The sequence below is a fragment of the Triticum urartu genome, chromosome 4A (assembly GCF_056163025.1).
Source record: "Triticum urartu cultivar PI428250 chromosome 4A, HENAU_Tu73, whole genome shotgun sequence".
NCBI classification, from domain to species: Eukaryota; Viridiplantae; Streptophyta; class Magnoliopsida; order Poales; family Poaceae; genus Triticum; species Triticum urartu.
This window is the reverse complement of record NC_141876.1, coordinates 14,602,269-14,622,773: the sequence shown is the minus strand read 5'-3', so window position 1 is coordinate 14,622,773 and position 20,505 is coordinate 14,602,269. Positions and strand designations below refer to the sequence as shown.

The following is a 20,505-nucleotide window of genomic DNA, read 5'->3' as shown; positions in this document are numbered from 1 at the left end:
GCTTGATGAAGGGGAGGAAGTCGATGAAGCAACTCCTGTGGGCGGTGCTTCGGAGCTTGTTGCTGCTCTGTTCACATCTAAGGTACTTGCATCTGGGCCTGGAGGCCTCCACTTTTTTTTAAAGCTTGCATTACGACGATCTAGCAAAGCTGACTTCTCACCTTCTGGTATGCTTTTCCTGCGCGCTCTTCGTTTTAAGGCACTCCCTTGAATGTTCTTTGCTATAATACTTTGTTTGTGAGCTCGCTCCCGAGCCCTACGTTGTGCTCTGCTCTCCTGGCTCTGCTCCCGGGCTTGATTCTGCTGCTCGTCTATTTGGTGATCATTGGTTTGCTGCAAGGGATTTATGAGTTCGCTGGGGCCATCATTATCATCCAGGGTACGACTAAGGTACTCGCCTGCACCATTGTGGAGCCGTTAAATACTGGTTCAATGCACATGGACAGAACAAGTAGAGTAAAGATGGAAGGATTGCCGTCTGATTCGAAGTTGTTCCCAGCCTTACTCGCAAACCGGGGGGCAGGGGCAGGAGCTGAAGCTTCGGATTCTCTGAATGCCAATGCATGAGTGCTCGACATCAGGTTGGGTGTAGCTAAGGTACCTACATCAGGGCGCGGCATTGCGATGGATTCAGCGCAAGGGGTGTTGCGTCTAGCCGCGAGTCTCTTCTTGCGCTGAGCTAGCATGTTCTGCTTCTCCTTAGGTGATTTGTTTTGCAGACGTGTTCTTCGGCGGGTGTTTGTCTCTTGGTTGTCATGGACTGACATATTTTGGTAGGCCGCCCTTCTAAGGGTGTTACTCTGTTGCTTCTCCTCTGGTGTCATTCGTTGCCTGGCTTCTCTTTGACGGGCAGTCCTCTCCTCCTCTGTTTTTTTCCTAGCTTCTCTGCGACGTGCATTGATTTCCTCCTTCTGTTCAGGTGTTAATCTATTTCGCCGTGCCATATATTGGTCTCGCCTTTTCTGCTTTCTATCTGATTTAATGATATCATTTGAAGCAATGTGCTCGGGGGCAGTGTCTTTAGTGTCGAGTCCAAGTGCTATGTCTGAACCAATATTATGATCAATGCTTCTCTCTATTCCTCGAAGTGATGCATGGTGATCATAGTAAGTGCCTTCACGAGAATGATTTCCTGAAGAACCATTTTGTTTTAACAAATGTATAAATGCAAAATGAAAAAAAGTCGTGTGTAAGGGCGATACCGATTGATGTTTCCACATGTGGCACTGGCTGAAAGGCCTTGAGATTGCCGGCTATAGGAATCATCATAGGCAGTTGCGTGGGCACATTGTCATCATCATCGGAAGACGAAACACTGTAGTTAGTAGTGCCTGTTTGTTCGCGTATGAAAAAACCAGATAGTGGTCGGTGTGTATTGGTGAGTTGTGATCTGAGTGTCCTCTCATATTCGACAACTGATAAGATTAATGTAAGTTAAGTTGTGAAGCTTATTGAATACCTTATGTGCAGACATGGGATTGGCATACACATACCTTTTTTTTTCCTTTATCATAGAGATGCTCTCTGTACTGTGACATCTTTCTGTTCTATAGAAGCTTAAATAAACCTGCAGTCTTTTTGCATTAAAAAATGATATGAATTGAATTAGAAAAATGATATGACCTCTGGTGACTCATTTAACAGGCTTTTTGGACTCACTTGTTCATTTTCATAGACATGTTCTTTGCATATGGTTTTCTTCCAAAGTAAAATGATTGTGCTATTATATGTTGACGTCTGAAGTTTGTATATTTCAGTTTATAAAGTGCAAGATTTTGTAGAAGTTCAATGTTTTAAAAAGAGGGCTCGGGCATGGCGACAAGAATGAAGGTGGAGGGGAAGGAGTGGAGAGAAAGATGTCTGTCTCCACGTGGTGCGAAAAAGACTATACAGGATTCTGGAGGTGAGCTTAAATGAAAGTATTTCCTTCTATCACTATTCCTGTCACGAGGCATGTTTGTTCCCATGATGTAAAAGTAAACATGGTCTGAGATTACCTAATCTTATACTGCAATTTCAGAATTTCCTAGATTTTTTTGACAGTTTCAACACATGTTCTTCTTACTAAAATGAACCTGCAGTCTTTTTGCATTACAAAAATGATATGACATACTATAGGACTTTAGCAATATCCTTTACGGAACAGGGCAATATTCTTTACGGAACCGGTGATGCAGATGCAGATTGGTTTTGGTACGCAACTAACTTAATCAAAATCCTTTCTGGCCATAAGTATGCGCATACTACATGGTTTTGATATATATGCCTTTTTCTCCAAGTAGTATGCTCCAATTTTTTATGTCTTCGTGTATATTGCCACTCCAAAATGAAGTCAAAGGCTTCATTGCCCCCCTCCACCACAGAGTAATTAAAGGTACCTGCAGTTTTCTTGTTCTTATTTTTTGTTGGACAATTCATTTAAGTAAAAGAGTTTACAATGGATAGCTGCATTCCATTTATAGCTTGTACAACCATGAATGCATTATACTCTCCCTAACTACTTGGCAGGAAAGATTAATGCGAATAGAACAAGTGGCATAACTCATTAGATTTTTGTAACTTTGCGGAATAAGTGCTAATGTAGTTGGAGTAAAAGTTAAAGATGCAATCTGAGTACTAACGTTATGAAGTTTTGAACAGGAGTCTAGGATGGCAAACCTAGGGCGTGATGGGCAGCATGAAACATAAGAAAGGTGGATATCTGTCCTGTGCCGTCGGAGAGGAAGAAGACGGTAGGCGGGCTCAGGAGATGATGCAGCAACAGCCGTCGAGCGAGGCGATCAGCAGAGGCTGCAGCTCCCACAGCTCGCGTTTCTGTTTTGGCGGCGTGCGTTCGCGTGGGGATGGAGCTCGTACGCCGGGAAGAACTGGCGTCTCGATGGAGCTCGTACGCCAGGAAGAACTGGCGTTCGTTGGTGGGTCGAAGAAGTTTGATTTTTGGTCGATGGACGTCGTCCTCGTTCATAGGTTGCGGAGCTGTTCTTTTATTGACTGGGCGCGATCGTGGGGTTCCATGGACTTGTCGTTCGTGTGTACAACTGTGGATCTCGTTCTCGTACGTGGGCTGAGTTGGTGAATTTTTTTGTTTGCGGGCGCTGAGTTGGTGATTTTTCGTACGTGGGCTGAGTTGGTGGGCTGCTGCGTGCGTGTGGGAGTTCGGGCGATGGTTTTTGTTCGAAGGGAGGGGGATCGATCGAGGTCGAACCATCATGACGTCCGATCCCCCTTTAATAGTAGAGATAGATGGCCATTTTTAAAATATATATTGCACATTTTATAATATACAATGAACAGTTTATAATACTAGATGAACCTTTTTTGGAGTTCTGAACTTTTTTTTGAAAGCACCAGCCATTTTCCGAGAAAAAACCAAAACAAAAGAAATGAGAAACCCAAAAACAAAAACAAAACAAAACAGAGAAACCTACAGAAAAAAACGAAACTGAAAAGGCAAAGGAAGAACCCGAACTGGGCCAGCCGGCTCGGCGTGCCCCAGTGGGCCGTCGTGGCGAATGCAACGACTACATGGGCCGCTCTTCGTGAAAGAGAAGGAGGTCAGTCCATGGACCGCTTCCAGGACACGGGCCTCGCTGTGGCAACACGCCGTGTACTAGTTTTCGCGGGAATCCAATGCCGAAATCGCCCGCCGCGGGAACCCAACGTCGGTCTGGTGGCTTCTGGTGCCTTCCAGAACACTCCAAAAGCTCCCACAGCCGCCTGATCAGATCAGCACGAAGCACGAACATTGGCGCGCGAAGATATTTTCCTTCCCCGGCCTCCGCCTCGCCCGACGCCGCCGCACTGCATTTCATTTGAATTTCAAAAATCGAAAACGGAAAACACTTTCTCTCATCCCGAGGAGAGGCGGTTACGTGCCAGAGGAGCACGAGAGAGGCCACCCCCCCAGCCAGCTCACGTGCCGCGCCCTCGCACCCCGCGCGGCCGCATCCGGGCCGTCCGCGCGGACAGCTGGCCGCGCCCCACCCGAACCGACGCCCAGGATCGCGCCCGCCACCCGCTTGTCTTAGCGTCCACGGCTCCTCCGGCTATATAACCCGCCCCCCACCCGCTCCCCCTCCGGCATTCCATTTCCGTCCCACCACCGCACCACCACCACTCCACCAAAACCCTAGCGGGCGAGCGAGGGAGAGAGAGAGACCGCCCCGCCCGACCTCGCCGATGGAGAGATCCCGCCGCCTGCTGCTGGTGGCGGGCCTGCTCGCGGCGCTGCTCCCGGCGGCGGCCGCCGCGTTCGGGCCGCAGCCGGGGGCGCCGTGCGAGCCCACGCTGCTGGCGCCGCAGGTCGCGCTCTTCTGCGCGCCCGACTTCCCGACCGCGCAGTGCTGCGAGCTCGGCGTCCCGGTCGTCGACCTCAGCGCCTCCGTCCCCTGCGTCTGCCGCGTCCCCGCGGAGCCGCAGCTCGTCATGGCGGGCCTCAACGCCACCCACATCGCGCTCTACAGCTCCGGTCTCCGTCCAGGCGGCGCCCACCTCGCCGCCGCCTGCGAAGGTACGCACCGCACGCCGCCTCCTTCCCTCCCTCCCTCGCTCTCCCTACGTGCCGACTCTCTGTGCTCGCTTTCCTGCTTACCTAGTACGTAGTTTTCCATGGCTTCTCGACTCGCTAGTGCTCCGATTTGAGTCGGTTTCGTCGCGGTTCTACTGGATCTGTCGGCACGGCGCGCGGCGTCGGGTTCTCGCCGTCTCCCGTGGCGAGCGACCTGCGCAGCGCGCGCGCGGCCTAGCTAGCTTCATGCCGCTTTACCTTGTGATATACGGAGCGATTTAGGGGTCTACCCTGAGTATTTCGTCATCGTAGAATGCATGTGCCACGCGCGATAGTTTCATCGATTTTAGATCTGTGCTTGTTCCCGCGAGTTAAGATAGATCTAGCGCCGTACGCAGATGCGGAGGTCTTGCGCTCTCTGTTGCTCCAGTTATCTTATCTACTGTCGTTCGACTATAGTATTTGCCTGCTTCCTTTTGAGTCAGTTTGTCGTGCAGTAGTAGCCATGTCCACGCCTTCTTGCTTTGAGGGGATCATCGTCGAGATACGTTTCCTGCGTGCTACCGCGTTTAATCACCCGCTCCATCCCGCTCGTGATGGCAGGCACTTTGTTTCAAACCGCAACGCAGCTTTTGCTTATTCCTGCAGTATTTTCTGCCTTATTTTGTTTTCTGCAGTACGTCTTACTAAAATCGCTTGCTGTTCGATCGATCGACCGAGGCCTGAGGCAGAGCAAAGGCTCTGGCCCTTTTCCCAAACACTTCCATGTTGATCCTCTGGTGTGGTACTACTTTTGTGCATGCGTTGAGTAGCCTTCCTCTTTCGTGAAAAAAGATTGGGTCAAATCAAATGGCAGAGCAGCAGCAGCAGTAGATAGCCGGCTGTCTCGCAGCTTTGACAGAATCGCCACCGTTTCTTTTCTTGTTGCGGACGTCATCGCCTCCTTCTTTTTCCCTGTACTTGTTTACTTTTGAATTGAAATATACGGACGAACGGCTGCTAATTAACTTCGGTTGTTACTGTCAATTTTGGACGCAGCACATCCTCCCCCGGCCGCTGTCGTCAGCAGCCCCCTACCCACGCACCCGTCGCCTGCTACACGTCGCCGCAAGGGTACGACCCCTGTTTCTCTCTCAGGCTGCATCTCGTCTTGTAAAAACTGTGTTGATTTATCTATGCCTATGTGATCGGCCTTTACTGACATGTAGTACTTTGGATCGAATTCGCAGACGCGCGGCCTCCTCAGCAGCAATACTGCGCTGCTTCATCTCCAGACACCACATGCGGTGTGGTTCGTCCGGGCGCGCACCTCGCCTTCGCTTGCAAAGGTATACGTGCACAGTGCCTTCCTCCCATCTTGGTGTAGATTCAGAGTTCTGTTGTATTAGCCATAGCTTTTCGCTTTGCAGTGCCATATTTCCACTTCACTGTGTTCCTAAGTTGTTGCTGTACTGTTGATTTTGTACGCAGTCGTGGGACACACTCCCCAGCTGGGCGTCGTCTTCAGCAGCTTCCCACGCCCCTCCCCACCTCGACGTAAGAATCCTTTGTCTTTTCCAGACTGTTTACTGTCGTTTGAGTTCATTTTGACTTTGTGAGGGTTGAGGACTTTGACGTTGAACTTTCTTTATCGCGCTGATATGTAGGCAAGCTTCAAGAGCTGAAGTGTGATCCGTATTCCCTTGGAAGCAGCCTGGTCTCAGCATGCGGGGATGACCAGCATCCATCGCTGCCATGCTGCGAGTACATCGTTAACACAGTCGACGAGGACTGTGTTTGCGACACCATTGAGGTTCCTGAGGTGATGGGTGCGGGTATTGGGGTCTCGAGGATATGGACGTTTTACCGTATCTGTGGAGGCACCAAGCCTGTTCCCGCCGATACGACAGTATGCCGTGAGCAGTCCCCACCCCCTCCTCCTCCGACGAGTCCACCGCCTCCGCCACCATCCCAGGGACCCCCAGCCACCACGGATGACCAAGTATATGGACAAGATCACTCATACGCTGACTGAGTCCATGGTTAGTTCTTATGCCATGGGGGGTTTGCTGGTCGTGTCTGTTGGCACTGGCATCGCCGTGTGGGTTTGGAAACAGTACTCAGATAAGCACAGTATGTTTAAGTTCTTCTTCTTCTTCTTTTCTTAAATATCTATTAGATATAATGGATGCAATCAACCTTATATGCTTTTGACTAACCTCATTTCTGAAATAACACTGCGCAGGGGAGCCGGGGCAGCATCCTCACGGAGAGGTGGAGATGCCGCCACTACATGCCGGACTACGTGGAGATGCCGCCTTTATCATTGGCACAGCAGCTGCACGTCTGCGGAGGTCAGTGACATCAGCGCCATCCACTGTTTCGAGCGCCCCATCCATCCCTGCTGCGAGTGCGAGCGCCCCATCCATCCCTGCTGCGAGTGCGAGCGCCCCATCCATCCCTGCTGCGAGTGCGAGCGCCCCATCCATCCCTGCTGCGAGTGCGAGCGCCCCATCCATCCCTGCTGCGAGTGCGAGCGCCCCATCCATCCCTGCTGCGAGTGCGAGCGCCCCATCCATCCCTGCTGCGAGTGCGAGCGCCCCATCCATCCCGGCTGCGAGCGCCCCACCAGAGCCTGTTTCCGCTCGTGCCCCCCGCCCCCGGCTAGCCATACCAGAGTAGGCATCTGTTTGAAGGAAGAATGTGTGAGGCTCAGTGTCAAATCATTGTTGATTTGAAGTTACTGATCCATCAGTACCGTTGTTGAAACTCAGTGTCAAACTTCTTTATATGAATCTCTTGCATGCTGTTTCGTGCTCGATGAGATACTTTGCCCCTTGAAAAAATTGGTGTTTCGTCAATGTGGATGGGCCTTAACTAAACGAGTGCATGTGTTATTCTTTTTTCGATGTCTTCAATTCCAGTGGCTCGATGATTTTCCTCGCAGTGGCGTGCTCGCTGCACGACTTTGATGGATTGGTTTTTGGAACAGTTCACCGTCCTGTGAATCACACCATGCCGTGCTCACATGTATGGCCATGGAGTAAAGCTGACCTGACCTGACCTGCCGCACGATTCCCTACACTGTTGCCACGAATTTCACTGTTGTGCGTAGTGCATCTCCATCTCCTATGGTCAAAACCGCGAGTATACATTCAGACGGAGCTGTGCGGCAACGCCAACCGCCATCGGAGCAGTTCAACCCATATTTTTTTTCCGCAAAACGGGATCAAACAAAGAGACATTTGCAGGAGTGCAGACACGAGCCAAGTAGAACTCCAACACCCTGGCCCACCCAAAACGGAGGCGGACCCCACATTTTGTAGGTGGTCGCATTGTTTCCGTGCACAATTCCTCACTCTTTTCCTCCATCCCGTGGAAAATGAAAAGTTTTTAGAAATTGTGGAATTTGACACGGTTAGAGCTATGGTTTAGTATCCTCTCCATCCAGTTCCCGCCCTTTTCCCCCACTCTCTTCTTTCCTCCTGCGCCAACGCATGGAGCCGGAGGAGACCCTGCCAGAGATGGTTGTGGAGGATCCGAGCATTGCGCTCGCCCGAAAGATCAACTCGGTGACACGGCAAAATCACTACATCAAAGCGAAGGCCGCAAAGGTGGAAATGCTCAAGAAGCAGAACATCAACGGAGGGCGTGGTGGTGGCGGACGTGGTGGGGGTCATGTTTGCCTCCCTCGCCGACCGTGCTGACGTTGCCATGGCCAGAGCATTATAAGGCCCCATACTACTATGCTGCCAAGCAGCTAGGTAGGCAGTCCCTGGCACTCGTGGCCGGACAAGTGCCCTACATTTGCGAAGTCAACGTGGCATCGTTGCTTTTCTCAGAGTGTTCATCGCCGCAGGCACAATGGGTGCGGACGCCTGTTGGGGAGCAGATGGGTGCACGTACACTGTTTGTTGGTATGTCGAAAGCGGTTGACCCGACGTACGACATCGCGGACAGGGAGATGTTCAACGTGATCCACGAGGGAAGTGGAGGAGAGGTGTCTATGAGGATAGGCAGTTGGATCACTCGGAGCCCACCCGCTACGGCACCTACACCCAAACGGGCACGCAACAGGGCCGTAACTAGTCCAACACCTACACCCAGCCAGGCACGGAGCAGGACTACCCAGTCCGGCACCAACACCCAACTGGGCACGAACTACACATCAGCAGTATTGGGCTCCAGAAAGCAGGAGGAGGACGGCAAGGACGATGATCCGGATGATTTTGGTGGCGATACAAAGAAGGGGTAGAGGAGAAAGCTTCACCATGCATGGTTGGCCACTAGCCTTAATCCGATCCATGGCACTGAGCAAAAGGGCATAACTTTTGGGCCAACATTTACACTTGGTTCCATGGACACAAACATTTCACGCCCTACTCTGACGCGGTCGTCCGCAACCGTGAATCGCAGTCCCTGAAACATAAATAAAACTAGAAAAAGGCTTATTATGCACTAGTCCTCACACAACGACGATAGTAAGGGAAGGACTGGACCGGCCCATGTAAGATAATTAAGGAGTAGAACACGTTTGGTTTTGCGAACCTTCTAGCAGGTTCCTGAACCGTTTTTGGACTGGTTTTCTGGTTTCTTTTTTATTTTTTATTTTTCATTTTCTGTTTCTATCCATTTTTGCTGGTTTTGTTTTGTTTTGTTTTCTTTATGATTTTGTTCAAAATTTCACAACTTTTCAAAATTTGTTCAGGATTTCTAAATAATGTTTCCATTTTAAAATTTGTTCAGAAATTTTAGAAAATTGTTTGTGTTTTCAAATTTTGATTGGGAGATTCAACAAATGTTCCCGTTTCAGAATTTGTTCGAAAAATTCAAGAAATTTTTCATATTTCTAATAGTTGTCCAATAGTTTCAAAAGTTCTTTGCTAATTTCAAATAATGTTCATGTGTCAATTTTTTAGGAGTTCAAAAAAAGGTTTGCAAATTAAAAAAAATGTTCCTGTTTTCAAATTTTGTCTAGGAGTTCAAAAAAATGTTCCGATGTTTCAAAAATGTTTGCGTATCTAAAAGTTGTTTTTCAGTTTGAAAAATGTTCCAGTTTTCGAAGAAATGTTTGTGTTTTCAATTTTGTGGGGGAATAAGAATGTTCCTGTTTCCTAAAATTGTTCGAACTTTTCAAAATGTTTGAGTTTTTTAAAATTGTAATCACAATATTTCACAGTGTTCTTGGTTTCATAAAACAATCAAGTTTTTTTATCAGGAAACTGTTTTGCGTTCAAAATTTAAAATGCGTTCGGATCCCCGCTCGATTTGGTTTTTTTTTTGAGGTGAACTAGGGATTTATTCAAAAGATAACACAGAAGGAATACAAGTGATGTTCGGTAGGATCCCTAGCCACAAGCGGCGACCAGAAGGGAGAGCTGAAGCAGCCTTTGCAATGGCATGGGCTTCAGCATTGGCCTCCCTACACTCATATCTAAAACTAGCACTCACAAAATCTTTCATAGACTCTCTAATTTCACTAAGAACTACAACATAAGGTGATAGCACATTCTCCCTGATGTCCGAGACCACTTGCATACAGTGAGAGGTTGAGGTCCTTTGCCAGAGCTAATGCCTCGCTGCACGCAAGTGCTTCCAGATTCGCTGCATCAACCAAACCATCAAAGTAACAGCCGAAGAGCCCAAATACCTCCCTTCCTTGTCCCTGCTTATCGCCGAGACTGCACCCCTTTTGCCGTTCCACGAGATTGCACCATCCACATTGATTTTAACTGCCTCCCCCTCTGGCGCCTTCCACCTGCGGGATCGCTGCTGTGGTGGCCGTCCGGCTGCAGGCTTACTCATAGAGACAATGTCAAGGTCCTCTAGGTATCTGTTGATAAAACACATAGTGGACAAGGGGCTTTGAAATTCTTCATCATGGATCGCTCTCCTCCTTGCCCACCAGATGGCCCACATGGTGACCAAAACTTTTGCCAACTCCTTCTGTTCCACTGTATCAAACAGTCAAAAGAGCCACAATCTGGGATCATCGGAGTTATTAGATAGCACATGCTCCACGGTCTTCTCATCACCCAACGCCCACACACACCTTGCCATCCGGGAATCAAAAAGTGAGTGTCTCCAAGTATCATTCTCCGCACCACACAGAGAACAAGCTGGCGAGACTGCCATCTTCCTTCCATGCCTCGTGGTACCGGTCGGCAAGGACGTATGTGATAGCCTCCATACAAAAATTCTGACTTTTGAGGGTACCTTTACCTTCCATAGCAAGGACCACGACTTCTTCTCCCGAGCTTGATTCGAGTGGCCTCCCCTGTGTTCCAGCCAGTCTTCCCTTTGAAATTTGATAGCGTTGATCATCCTGTATGCCGACCGGACCGAGAAAAATCCCTTTCTGTCATAGTGCCATGCCCAGAAATCTGGTTGCACCCTCGAACTCAAAGGTATATTAAGAATCACATCGACATCCGGTGCAAGAAAATGTTGTTCTATCACCTCCCTCCTCCATGTCCTTGTTACGGGATCAATGAGTTATGAGACAAATTGTGGTGGGTTTGTCGATATTGGGCAGATAGGCCTCAACCTGTAATCACGAGGTAGCCAGTTATCCTCCCAGATATGTGTACCTATCCCAGAACCAATCCTCTTAATCAGTCCAAGAGCAAGAATGTCTCTTCCCTCAAGTATCGAGCGCCACACCTGCGACGGGTGAGGTCCCAAGGTTGCATCAAGAATGTCCTCGAAAGGGTAATACCGGGCTTTTAAGATCCGCGCACTAAGTGTGTCTGGTTCCTGGAGCAGACGCCATACCTGCCTGGATAATAGAGTGAGGTTGAAAAGTTCAATATCTCTGAAGCCTAAACCCCCCATGAACTTGGGCTTACACATAGTCCTCCATGAAACCCATGTTGGCTTCCTCTGACCTTGCTTACTACCCCACCAAAACTTTCGTAGTAGACCATTGATATGTTCACATAATCCACGAGGTAGTTTAAAACATGCCATGGAGTATGTTGGTATGGATTGAGCAACGGACTTTATAAGTACTTCCTTGCCTCCTGCTGAAAGACATTTTTCCATCCATCCTTGGATGTGCTTCCAAATCCTGTCCTTCAAATACCTGAAGCAACCCTCCTTCGCCCTGCCAACATCAGTAGGAAGCCCAAGATATTTCTCAGTCAATGCCTCATTGTGAACATCAAGCAGAAGTTTTATCTCATTGCGTTGGGCCTCCTGGACCATTTTACTAAAATAAATCAAGGATTTATCAGTATTAATGCACTACCCAGATGCATCACAATACATCTTCAAAAGGGTCTGGACCTTCTCTGCACTTGCCCTTGTTGCCTCGAAGAACAAAAGACTATCGTCGGCGAACAACAAATGATTGACTGATGGAGCCGTAGGTGCAACCGCCAGACCATGTACTCCTATATGTGCTGCCTTTAACAAGCAAGATAGTCCTTCGGCAGCAATGAGAAACATATATGGTTATTAAGCTAGTTCGGTAGCGCAACTAGATAGCAACACTTCATCGGAGGCTCGCGCTCGCTGATTTGATCACTTCTGAGCGCATTATTTTTCGAGCATTGCTGGTTTGATCCCTGCTTAGCGCAGTTTTTTTGAGTGCTGCATTTTCGGTTCTGTACTCTGCCGCAAAGAGCGGCAGATAGGATCTCCCATCAGCGCACGTGTCGGTGGACGAAGTCGAATGCGGCTGGCTAGGGTAACCCAACCAAAGCGCCCTCATACGTCGGCGAGCCAGGCCCATGAGACCTCGTGGCCCGAGGCACAGGCGGAGCTACCTATATTTCTGCAGGGGCCATGGCATCTCCCAACCTTAACAAAATGTCCGAAAATCTTTTTTTGGGAATGCCTAATTAGAAAAAGTATAGTCTTTGGCCTCCTCAAGATTGTTGTATTTGCCTTTCGCCCCTTCAACATTTGTTGGGAAAAAAAATGTGTGCATACCCTCAAGATTATAGATGTAACACCGCTCGTCCCCTTGTCCCCTCCAACCGACGGTTGCTCCAATGATGCCCCCAGGAGGGAGAACGACACCGCATGCGTCATCATCGTTTGATCCGGTAGACCCAGGTCTAGGGTTTCCCCCGGAACACCCCGATTGAGACTGCCGCTGAACGCCACTCAACCAAGACGGGCCCACCACCTTCCCATGCTCATCGAAGGCGACACCTCCATGTAGATGACGACGTCGCGAGTGTCGTTGCCGCCCAATCCGGATGGATTTGGGTTTTCACCCCGGTACACGAGCAAAGGAGGTAGGCAGAGGCGGAATGGAGAACCTTGACAGCGCCTATATGTAGGGAACAGCGCCCGCAGGCGTCACCGTCGTCATGGCTGGATGATCCTGCCTTGGATTTCTCCGGGCTCCACACTTCCTCATCTCTTTCCTCAGACGCGGCACTGGCGACCAAGGGCGGCCGGAAACCAGATCATGTGGCTTGGATTGGGACGTCGTTACATCCCGGACGGGTGCCCCCGAGGGCACCACGCTCCGCAGGCACCACCCGCCGCCGTCTTGCAGCCCATGCGGCCAAGGGGGGCGGCCAGCACCTGCAACAGCCGCCAGCCAAGGGCCACCTCATGAGGCCATGCGCGGCAGGGCAGACAGTTCCCCGTAGCCATCTTCACCGTCGGCCGCGCGGCGTTCCAGCGACCCCCTCCAATGGCGGCAAGGTAGAGGAGAGAGGGAGGGGCGGCAGGTGGCGGACTAGTTTAGCGCCGCCCGAGTCGCCCCTGTGGGAGCGACGCGGAGGCTACGTGGGTTGTTTTTCCTGGCTAGTACGATGCTCAAGCTAATAATTGGGCCACAGATAGCAGTTCTTTTCTTTTTTTAGAGAAAAGGCATTGGTCGAGCCCGAGAAAAGGCTCGAACCTATCCGGACAATGTACAATAACTTGTGTACGATGTACCTACCTTCTCAACTGAAATACATATGGATGATTTAAAATCTTCAACTTTTGATGGACGTGTTACCAAAATGTGATTGTTTCTCTAATTTCTCTTATTTGCTACACACTGTAGCAAATATGTTATTTTTGTTTGCCTTATCATTAAGTAGACTAAGCTTCAGTTGAAGTCAGATAATACAATATGTCTAAAAATCCAGACATTTCATTCTTCTTTTTTGTAGCTTCTAAACCACAGGAACATAATTCATGAAATTCCACCTGAGCAAGGATCTTTACATCCTAACTCTGTAAATATTTTTGTCTTGAAGAAACCTCATTAAGATGGCCAACAACATAGCTTAATTTTGGCTATGAACATGACATCCTTTTAGGACTGGCAATTTTGATAATAATTATATTCTAAAGCAGCAGTCCAAAAATTCTGAAACTTCTACAGCTGCTCTAACTACAAATTGTAGTTGATGATTAGTGTACATTCTGTCACACAATCAATGTAAAGATCCTCAAAACCTCTACAACAGGCACGCTACTCAATTTGATTTAGACGTAACACTGTACATTCTGTCACACAATCAATGTAATTTGTCAGAAATCCATTTGGATCACTATTGTACCCCTTTTCCTATCATGGCGGCTGTCTCATCCAGCCATCCTCCTCCGGGCATCACGTGCGGCGACGGCAAGTCCATGGAGCATGTGGCCAGGTTTATGTGATCCAAGCCAGCGGCAGAGCCACCATGGTTGTCCTTGTAGAATACAATGTCCGATTCAGGCATGGCCACTCCCGTCCTTCTCGACCATCCTACCTGCGGCAGGACGGGCCGTGGCGGCCATGGATGTTCTTCCGACCCTATGTGGCCATGGGAAGGAGAGGACGACGAGGTGTTTGGGCGCGCGGCGGACATGGCTGTAGTTTCGCTTGGTGCAGCGAGCGCGGGACCATAAACATGGCCACCAATCACATCAGGGAGACAGTGCTTAGTGGGGATGTAAATGATAAATAAATGGTGTCCGCAAGTCCCCTTTAGTTAGCTTTACCTAGCTTCATAGCTCATTTTCTTAAAAAAAACAAAATTTTAAACTACTAGATTATTAGTGGGTTTAAACGGGACCCGGTTGACATCATGAGGGCCATCATAAAACTTGATCGGGTCACCGCTCGACGGGGAAGCAGAAGCTGCAATTACAAATATTTATCTGATCGGAAGCGATAATAGATGCATAATTGACGGGAGCCAGGATTGCTCACATGATGAGCCGGGATCGCATGACGTTCGGAGCCGAGAGAAGCCACGAACAGAGGGTTGGAGCAGATATCGTCGGATCGGGAGATGGGACACGTGGGAGCATCTGGGAGAGGGAATGCATGAGATGGAGTTTGCAACCGGTATGCACACATTTTTTCCCGCATTTCTTCTCTAGCTCCGCCACTGGCCCAAGGCATGCACTGTGGGCCCACTCAATGCCAAAGCCGGATTTCGAAACTCCTGCGTACTGCGCCTCCGCAACAGCCGCCGAACGCGCCTCCAAGCCCGACAGGGTCCCCGGAGCTGTCGAGCCACTGCGGGAATGCGAGGCCGCAGCCATGGCCGGGTCAAGGAAGTGCCCCAGCACGGCCGACGGCGTGACCTGACGCGGTGGCAACGGGCCCCTCCATCTGCGACACATCCTCAAACCTGTCGGCGACGAGGGCGATTTCCGTCCGGGCAACCCTGCCGGCACGGAGACGACCGACGAAACAAAACGCTGCCGATCCGCCGATCCATGTGCGACAACGCCCTTCGAATAAGTAATTGTATCGGCGCTGGGATGTACTGATGTTGGATCCACCCTTCATCCATTTCGTCAAGATCAGTGCGGTCTCCGTCCATATAAACAAGTAATTTCAGCACTTACACGATAATACAAGTGTGGGTCCCTTTGCATGCAACAACTTTTGTCAGGGGAAAGGACACTTGCATGCATGGTATATATATTATCCCTCTCTATCTCCCCATGCAAGACCTCCATTTAATTTCTGGGGAAATTTTGGATGATAAATATGCTTTGAATCTAAACTTTGTTTTTGAAAAGAAATATATATTTGAATTCAGGATGACAAGACCTTTGAAACAAGATCAATCAAAGATACATTTGAACTAGTTTTAATTTTACTGTTTCACTTAGTTTGAAAGAATATAATTTCACTCATTTCAAAATAAGCATTTCACTAATATGAAAAGGCACATTTCAGTATTTCACTCCTTTGAGAAAAACAATTTTCATGTGTTTAAAAAAAGTTTCACTCGGTACAAAATCACATGGTTCGCGTATATATATTTCAGTTATCTTTGAAATCACATCCACAAAACATTAAAAGGTTTCACTATTTCATATAAGTGATATCTATTGTTTCAAATATTTTCAGAAACTGGAATATGGAACTTACAAACTAACTTCACCCACTTGATTCCACTCCTTTTAAATAGCTCATTTTAGTTATTTAAAAAAACCAATTTCACTCAATTGGAAAAACAAATTCACTCGCTTTATAAAACAGATTTTGCTCATTTCGAAAATTATATTTCACTCATTCAAGAAACAATTTCACTCATTTAGACAATGATTTCACTTATTTCATAAAATTGGTTACACTCAATTTGAAAAACCTATTTCACTTAATTCGGAAAAAAAGTATTTCACTTCTTCCAAAAAGGTATTTCACTAATTTGAAAACGCACATTTCGCTCCTTTGAGAAATCTATTTTTCATCTGTTAAAAAATGTTTCACTAATTACAAAAACACTTGGCTCACTTATTCTAAATAAACTGATTTCACTTATTTTAGAACACATTTCACTGAGTTCACGTATTTCAAAAACACATGATTCATATATTTGAAAAATAACATTCTCACATATTTCAAATAACCGATTTCAGTCATTTTAGAGAAAATAATTTCACACAATTAAGAAAACAAGCTTCAGTTGTTTGAAAATACATATTTCACTCAATAAAAAAGCTTATTTTGGAAAAATGAGTTTGTTCATTTTAAAACACATATTTCACTTGTATCAAATAACTAGTTTCAAAAGTTTGAAATAAAAACTTTCACATGTGATGTATTTCACACCGGGACATCTGTCATGTGTATGAAAAAAAAAGATTTCACTCACTTCAAAAATTAATTTCACTTATTTTAGAAAGGTTATTTCACTTATTTCAACAGAACTATCATTTGTAAAACAATGTCACTCGCTTCAAAACTATATTTCACTCAGTTCAAAAATAATTTCACTTATTTCAAAACACGGATGTTTAACATAGTTCATTCAACATAAATTTGATTGAAACGGCAAAATTGAAACTAGTTTAAATGCATTGAAGATTGGTGTTGTTCGAAAGCTCTTGTCGCTAGGAATTCAAATATATAAAAAGTTTCAAAAATAAGTTTGTAGCTTAAAAGATATGAATGATAAATAAAAGGACACAAATTTAGTGAGGAAGAGACTAGAGTGATTGTGTCTATGTCATGCATGTTGGGGAGGAGAGAAGATATGTGTCATGCATGCGTGGATGGGATGGATGTGACCATTGATTTGATTTAAGTGCTGAGATATGAACATATGAGTTGGACAATACATAGATGAGGTAACAGCACCCCAGATCCTATAACTTGCAGAGTATGTGATGATTTAGTCCAAAAGTTGCAAAAGTGAACTGAGGCCTCCCAAAACTTGCACCCCTGTGTGATGATTTAGTCCACAGCCAATCGCAGCGCGACAAGTGGCACTCCCGGCTCGGACCGGTCAGCACATGGAACTTTTTCACAAAACCCCCTGCCGTTCCATGCAATCAACCCGCCTTGCCTTGAGTTTCTGAATTTCCTGCCTTGCCTTCTTCAGCGTTCCATTCCTATGGGTTATTCTAGGAGTCTTCAGAAGCACTTTAGTAGTACCACTGCTACTACCATGTAGCAGAGCAGCCTAGTGTTGTGAATTTGTCCAAGTGGTAGCGTCTTCTTGCATAGTGAACTGCAGAGATAATATGGGAGAGATGTGATGTAAAAAGACTGCTAAAATTCTAGGAAAACAGATTGTATTTAAGAAGGCAGAACAATCGGCACGTCAGTGGATATGCTGCAGAGAAATGTCCAGGTAGCAAGTCGAATATATGCAGTTGTTCTGGTCCAGTTTACATGAGATGTTCAGGTACCAAGGCAAATATGCAGTTGTTCTAGTCCAGTGTACACACTACAGAGTACATGCGTAGTTACGTACTGCTGAAATTGATCTCTGGTAGTACATCTGACAGTGTGTTCTATAAACTTTCCCTTTCCATGTGATCTTGCCAGTACCACTCGACGGAGAAGCACGATGACAGCGCTACGTTGGGCGAAATCGGAGTCTGAAGATGGCCAAGGAGAAGACCGACGACTTCGCCGAGGGCGCAAAGGAGGCGGTGCAGGAGACCAAGGAGGCGGTGCTCGGCGAGTCGGACGACGAGAAAGACAGTTTTAGTTTTTAAGTTTCGAGAAAGACAAGTTCAAGCAACGGGTCGAGCAGGGGAGGTACGATCAGAAATAACATATGACTTATTTCTCGGTTTGAGCTTTTTTTCGCCCTAGGCCGAAATGGCCGAATTTCGGCCATTTTCAAAATTTTCGGCTGAAATTTGATCAAATTTTGACTGCAATTTGACATAAATTTAACCAAAATTTGCCAAATTTAAGTAATTTCGGCCTAAATATACTTTTCGCCTCAGCCCGAGATGACCGAAATTCGGCTGAAATTCATTTTTTGTGGCCGAAAATCAAAACACAGGTCATATGGAGGTGTCCCCTTGCTGCATGCTCGCGTGTAGTCATGGCCTGTCCAAAGCCATCAGCTCTGCAGTCTGTATGTGTCAACCACTATACTAGGCTTGGTATCTAGGTGCAGCCATGTGTAATGTTTCCTCCCCCTTCAGTTCAGTGGCCTTCAGTTCTACGATGTGATCTTAGACCAACTTCACCGTACGACCCTAAATAAATGTCCGCTTTGTCCGGATTTGGTTCGTTTGGGTAGGACAGCTGTGTCCGAGCCTGTCTTGGGATGCGATGGCCGTGCGCCCAGCGCGCGGCCGCATCCTTTGGCCCCATCCTATCCACCACGATCAAAAATGCCCATATATTCATATCAAAACAAGTTTGTACGTCCAAATATACTAAAAATAAAAATAGTTTACAACCCAATCAAAATTGTCTCTAATAAAATAAGTTTACAACCAAATTGAAATTGTCTTGAATGAACATAATGGACCAATACATCTAATGGTTGCCAATGTGACTCCACACGTGCTTAACCAAGTCATTTTAAAGATTCAAACGAGTGTGCCAATCACACAATTCACGATGGAATTGGACAAAATGTTCAAACATGGCCGGTTCTTGGTGCAGGGGCTCAACATTTTCACCTTGATAATCAAATCCTTGGTCGAAGATCCTGTCATCACGCTCGTCCTCGACGATCATGTTGTGTATAATCACACAAGCAGTCATCACCTCCCAAAGCTTCCCTCCATCCCATGACACTGCAGGATTTCGAACGTTACCTCATCGGGATTGAAGCACACCAAAAGCACGTTCCATATCCTTTCTAGCACTCTCTTGCATTTGGGCAAATCTCTTTCTCTTCTCACCTTGGGAGTTCGAGATTGTCTTCACAAAAGTTGACCACTGAGGATATATACCATCAGCTAGATAGTATCCCTTGTTGTACTGGTGGCCGTTGATCTCAAAGTTGACAGGTGGGGAGTGGCCTTCTACAAGCCTTGCGAAGACCGGAGCACGCTGCAGCACGTTGATATCATTGTGAGAACCTGCCATGCCGAAGAAAGAATATCATATTCAAAGATCCTGCGAAGCCACCGCTTCTAATATGACAGTGCATGCTTTGACATGCCCCTTGTACTGGCTCTGTCAAGCAAATGGACAGTTCTTCCACTCCCAGTGCATACAATCTATGCTTCCAAGTATGCTTGGAAAGCCTCTAGCTGCGTTGGTCGCCAACAATCTCTCTGTATCAGCGGTAGTAGGCTGCCTCAAGTACGCAGGGACAAACACTGCCGCCACGGCCTTGCAGAACTTGTACAATGACATCAGACATGTGGTCTCACTCATATGCACATACTCATCCACCAGATCGCCTGGAATTTCGTATGCAAGCATTCGGATGGCCGCGGTGCATTTCTGGTAAGAGGAGAATCCAAACTTGCCAAGGGCATCCGTCTTGCACTCGAAGTATGGGTCATGAGCAACCACCCCCTCTCGGATACGATTGAACAGATGCCTTGCCATACGAAAACGGCGACGGAATTTATCCGGCTTGAGGAGCGGGGTGTTCGCAAAGTAATCGGCATAGAGCAGGGCATGGCCTCTCTTCCTGTTCCGGTTCAGGTTGGGAGCACGGCCAGAGAGTGACCCCCTGTATCGAGGAAGCTACCGTTCAATGTGGTCGTGAACGACCAGTGCAGCCACCACAAGATCTTCATCATCCGACAACGAATCGTCTAATGAATAAATGAAGTGGTGGAAGGAAAATTCATCTCCATTGTCCATACCTTTGTGGGCAAAGTGTCGAACACCTTGCGGTCGTGGTGGCAAAGAGGCCGCGATGATCACCTCGATGCAGCAGGGGTGGTTGACGGCCGGCTACTGGCCGCTCTGGAGCACTCGTCGAAAGCTGTTGTGGCCGTCGTGGTACGTCGCCGGCGGTCGTATCCCCTCCGCCACCGGCTAAGACGGCGATGGCCAAATCCCCTCCAATCGACGACCAAAACTACGGCGAAAGCGTCGGCGTGGTGGCGGCCATGTCGAGACGTGGTTTGGTATGGACAGCCGGGGGGTGCACAGTGAGGAGGCGGCCGGAGAATAGTGGCGGCGCCGGTGGCGGGGTTGGGCGGGGAGAGGGGGTGGAGACATTAGAAGCGAAGGGACTGCTAGTGTCCCCGAGAGGCTGGTCACTGGGGACAAGGGCGTGCATCGAGCCCGTCCATGCGTTGTCCGTTTCACCCCAAACTCTACGCAATTTTGGACCGGGGATGGGTCGAAAACGGACGAAATCCGGACATTTGTCCGTTTGAAGACGCACTATTTGTTC

General features: G+C 47.8%; 2 protein-coding genes across 3 annotated transcripts; one reads left to right on the top strand and one right to left on the bottom strand.

The window, feature by feature from the left end:
* Positions 1-4,076: 4,076 nt before the first annotated feature.
* Positions 4,077-7,388, top strand: LOC125553404 (uncharacterized). 2 transcript variants are annotated; one of them, XM_048717190.2, is made up of 6 exons: positions 4,077-4,510; positions 5,546-5,620; positions 5,737-5,835; positions 5,978-6,043; positions 6,154-6,619; positions 6,732-7,388. In XM_048717190.2, exons 1-5 carry the CDS (start codon positions 4,180-4,182, stop codon positions 6,519-6,521), a joined length of 939 nt encoding a protein of 312 aa, XP_048573147.1. In that variant the 5' UTR covers positions 4,077-4,179; the 3' UTR covers positions 6,522-6,619; positions 6,732-7,388. The 2 variants fall into 2 exon arrangements, with proteins under 2 accessions (XP_048573147.1, XP_087373618.1); XM_087517492.1 differs by lacking the exon at positions 5,978-6,043 and having other exon boundaries at positions 4,078-4,510.
* Positions 7,389-18,044: 10,656 nt separating this feature from the next.
* Positions 18,045-19,703, bottom strand: LOC147974452 (uncharacterized). The gene is made up of 4 exons (XM_087520046.1): positions 19,364-19,703; positions 19,046-19,225; positions 18,821-18,937; positions 18,045-18,055 (listed from the first exon to the last, which is right to left on the bottom strand). The coding sequence occupies exons 1-4, from the start codon at positions 19,701-19,703 to the stop codon at positions 18,045-18,047; spliced, it is 648 nt and encodes a 215-aa protein (XP_087376172.1).
* Between the last annotated feature and the right edge of the window lie 802 nt (positions 19,704-20,505).

Excerpts from the sequence above, each read along its gene's own strand:
- LOC125553404 (XM_048717190.2), top strand. The coding sequence starts at position 4,180 with ATGGAGAGATCCCGCCGCCTGCTGCTGGTGGCGGGCCTGCTCGCGGCG. Across the intron at positions 5,621-5,736 it reads TGCTACACGTCGCCGCAAGG|ACGCGCGGCCTCCTCAGCAG; the intron begins GTACGACCCCTG and ends TCGAATTCGCAG. Across the intron at positions 5,836-5,977 it reads CCTCGCCTTCGCTTGCAAAG|TCGTGGGACACACTCCCCAG; the intron begins GTATACGTGCAC and ends TTTTGTACGCAG.
- LOC147974452 (XM_087520046.1), bottom strand. The coding sequence starts at position 19,703 with ATGGCAAGGCATCTGTTCAATCGTATCCGAGAGGGGGTGGTTGCTCAT. Across the intron at positions 19,226-19,363 it reads CATACTTGGAAGCATAGATT|GTTCTCACAATGATATCAAC; the intron begins GTATGCACTGGG and ends TCGGCATGGCAG. Across the intron at positions 18,938-19,045 it reads GACAATCTCGAACTCCCAAG|TGTCATGGGATGGAGGGAAG; the intron begins GTGAGAAGAGAA and ends GAAATCCTGCAG.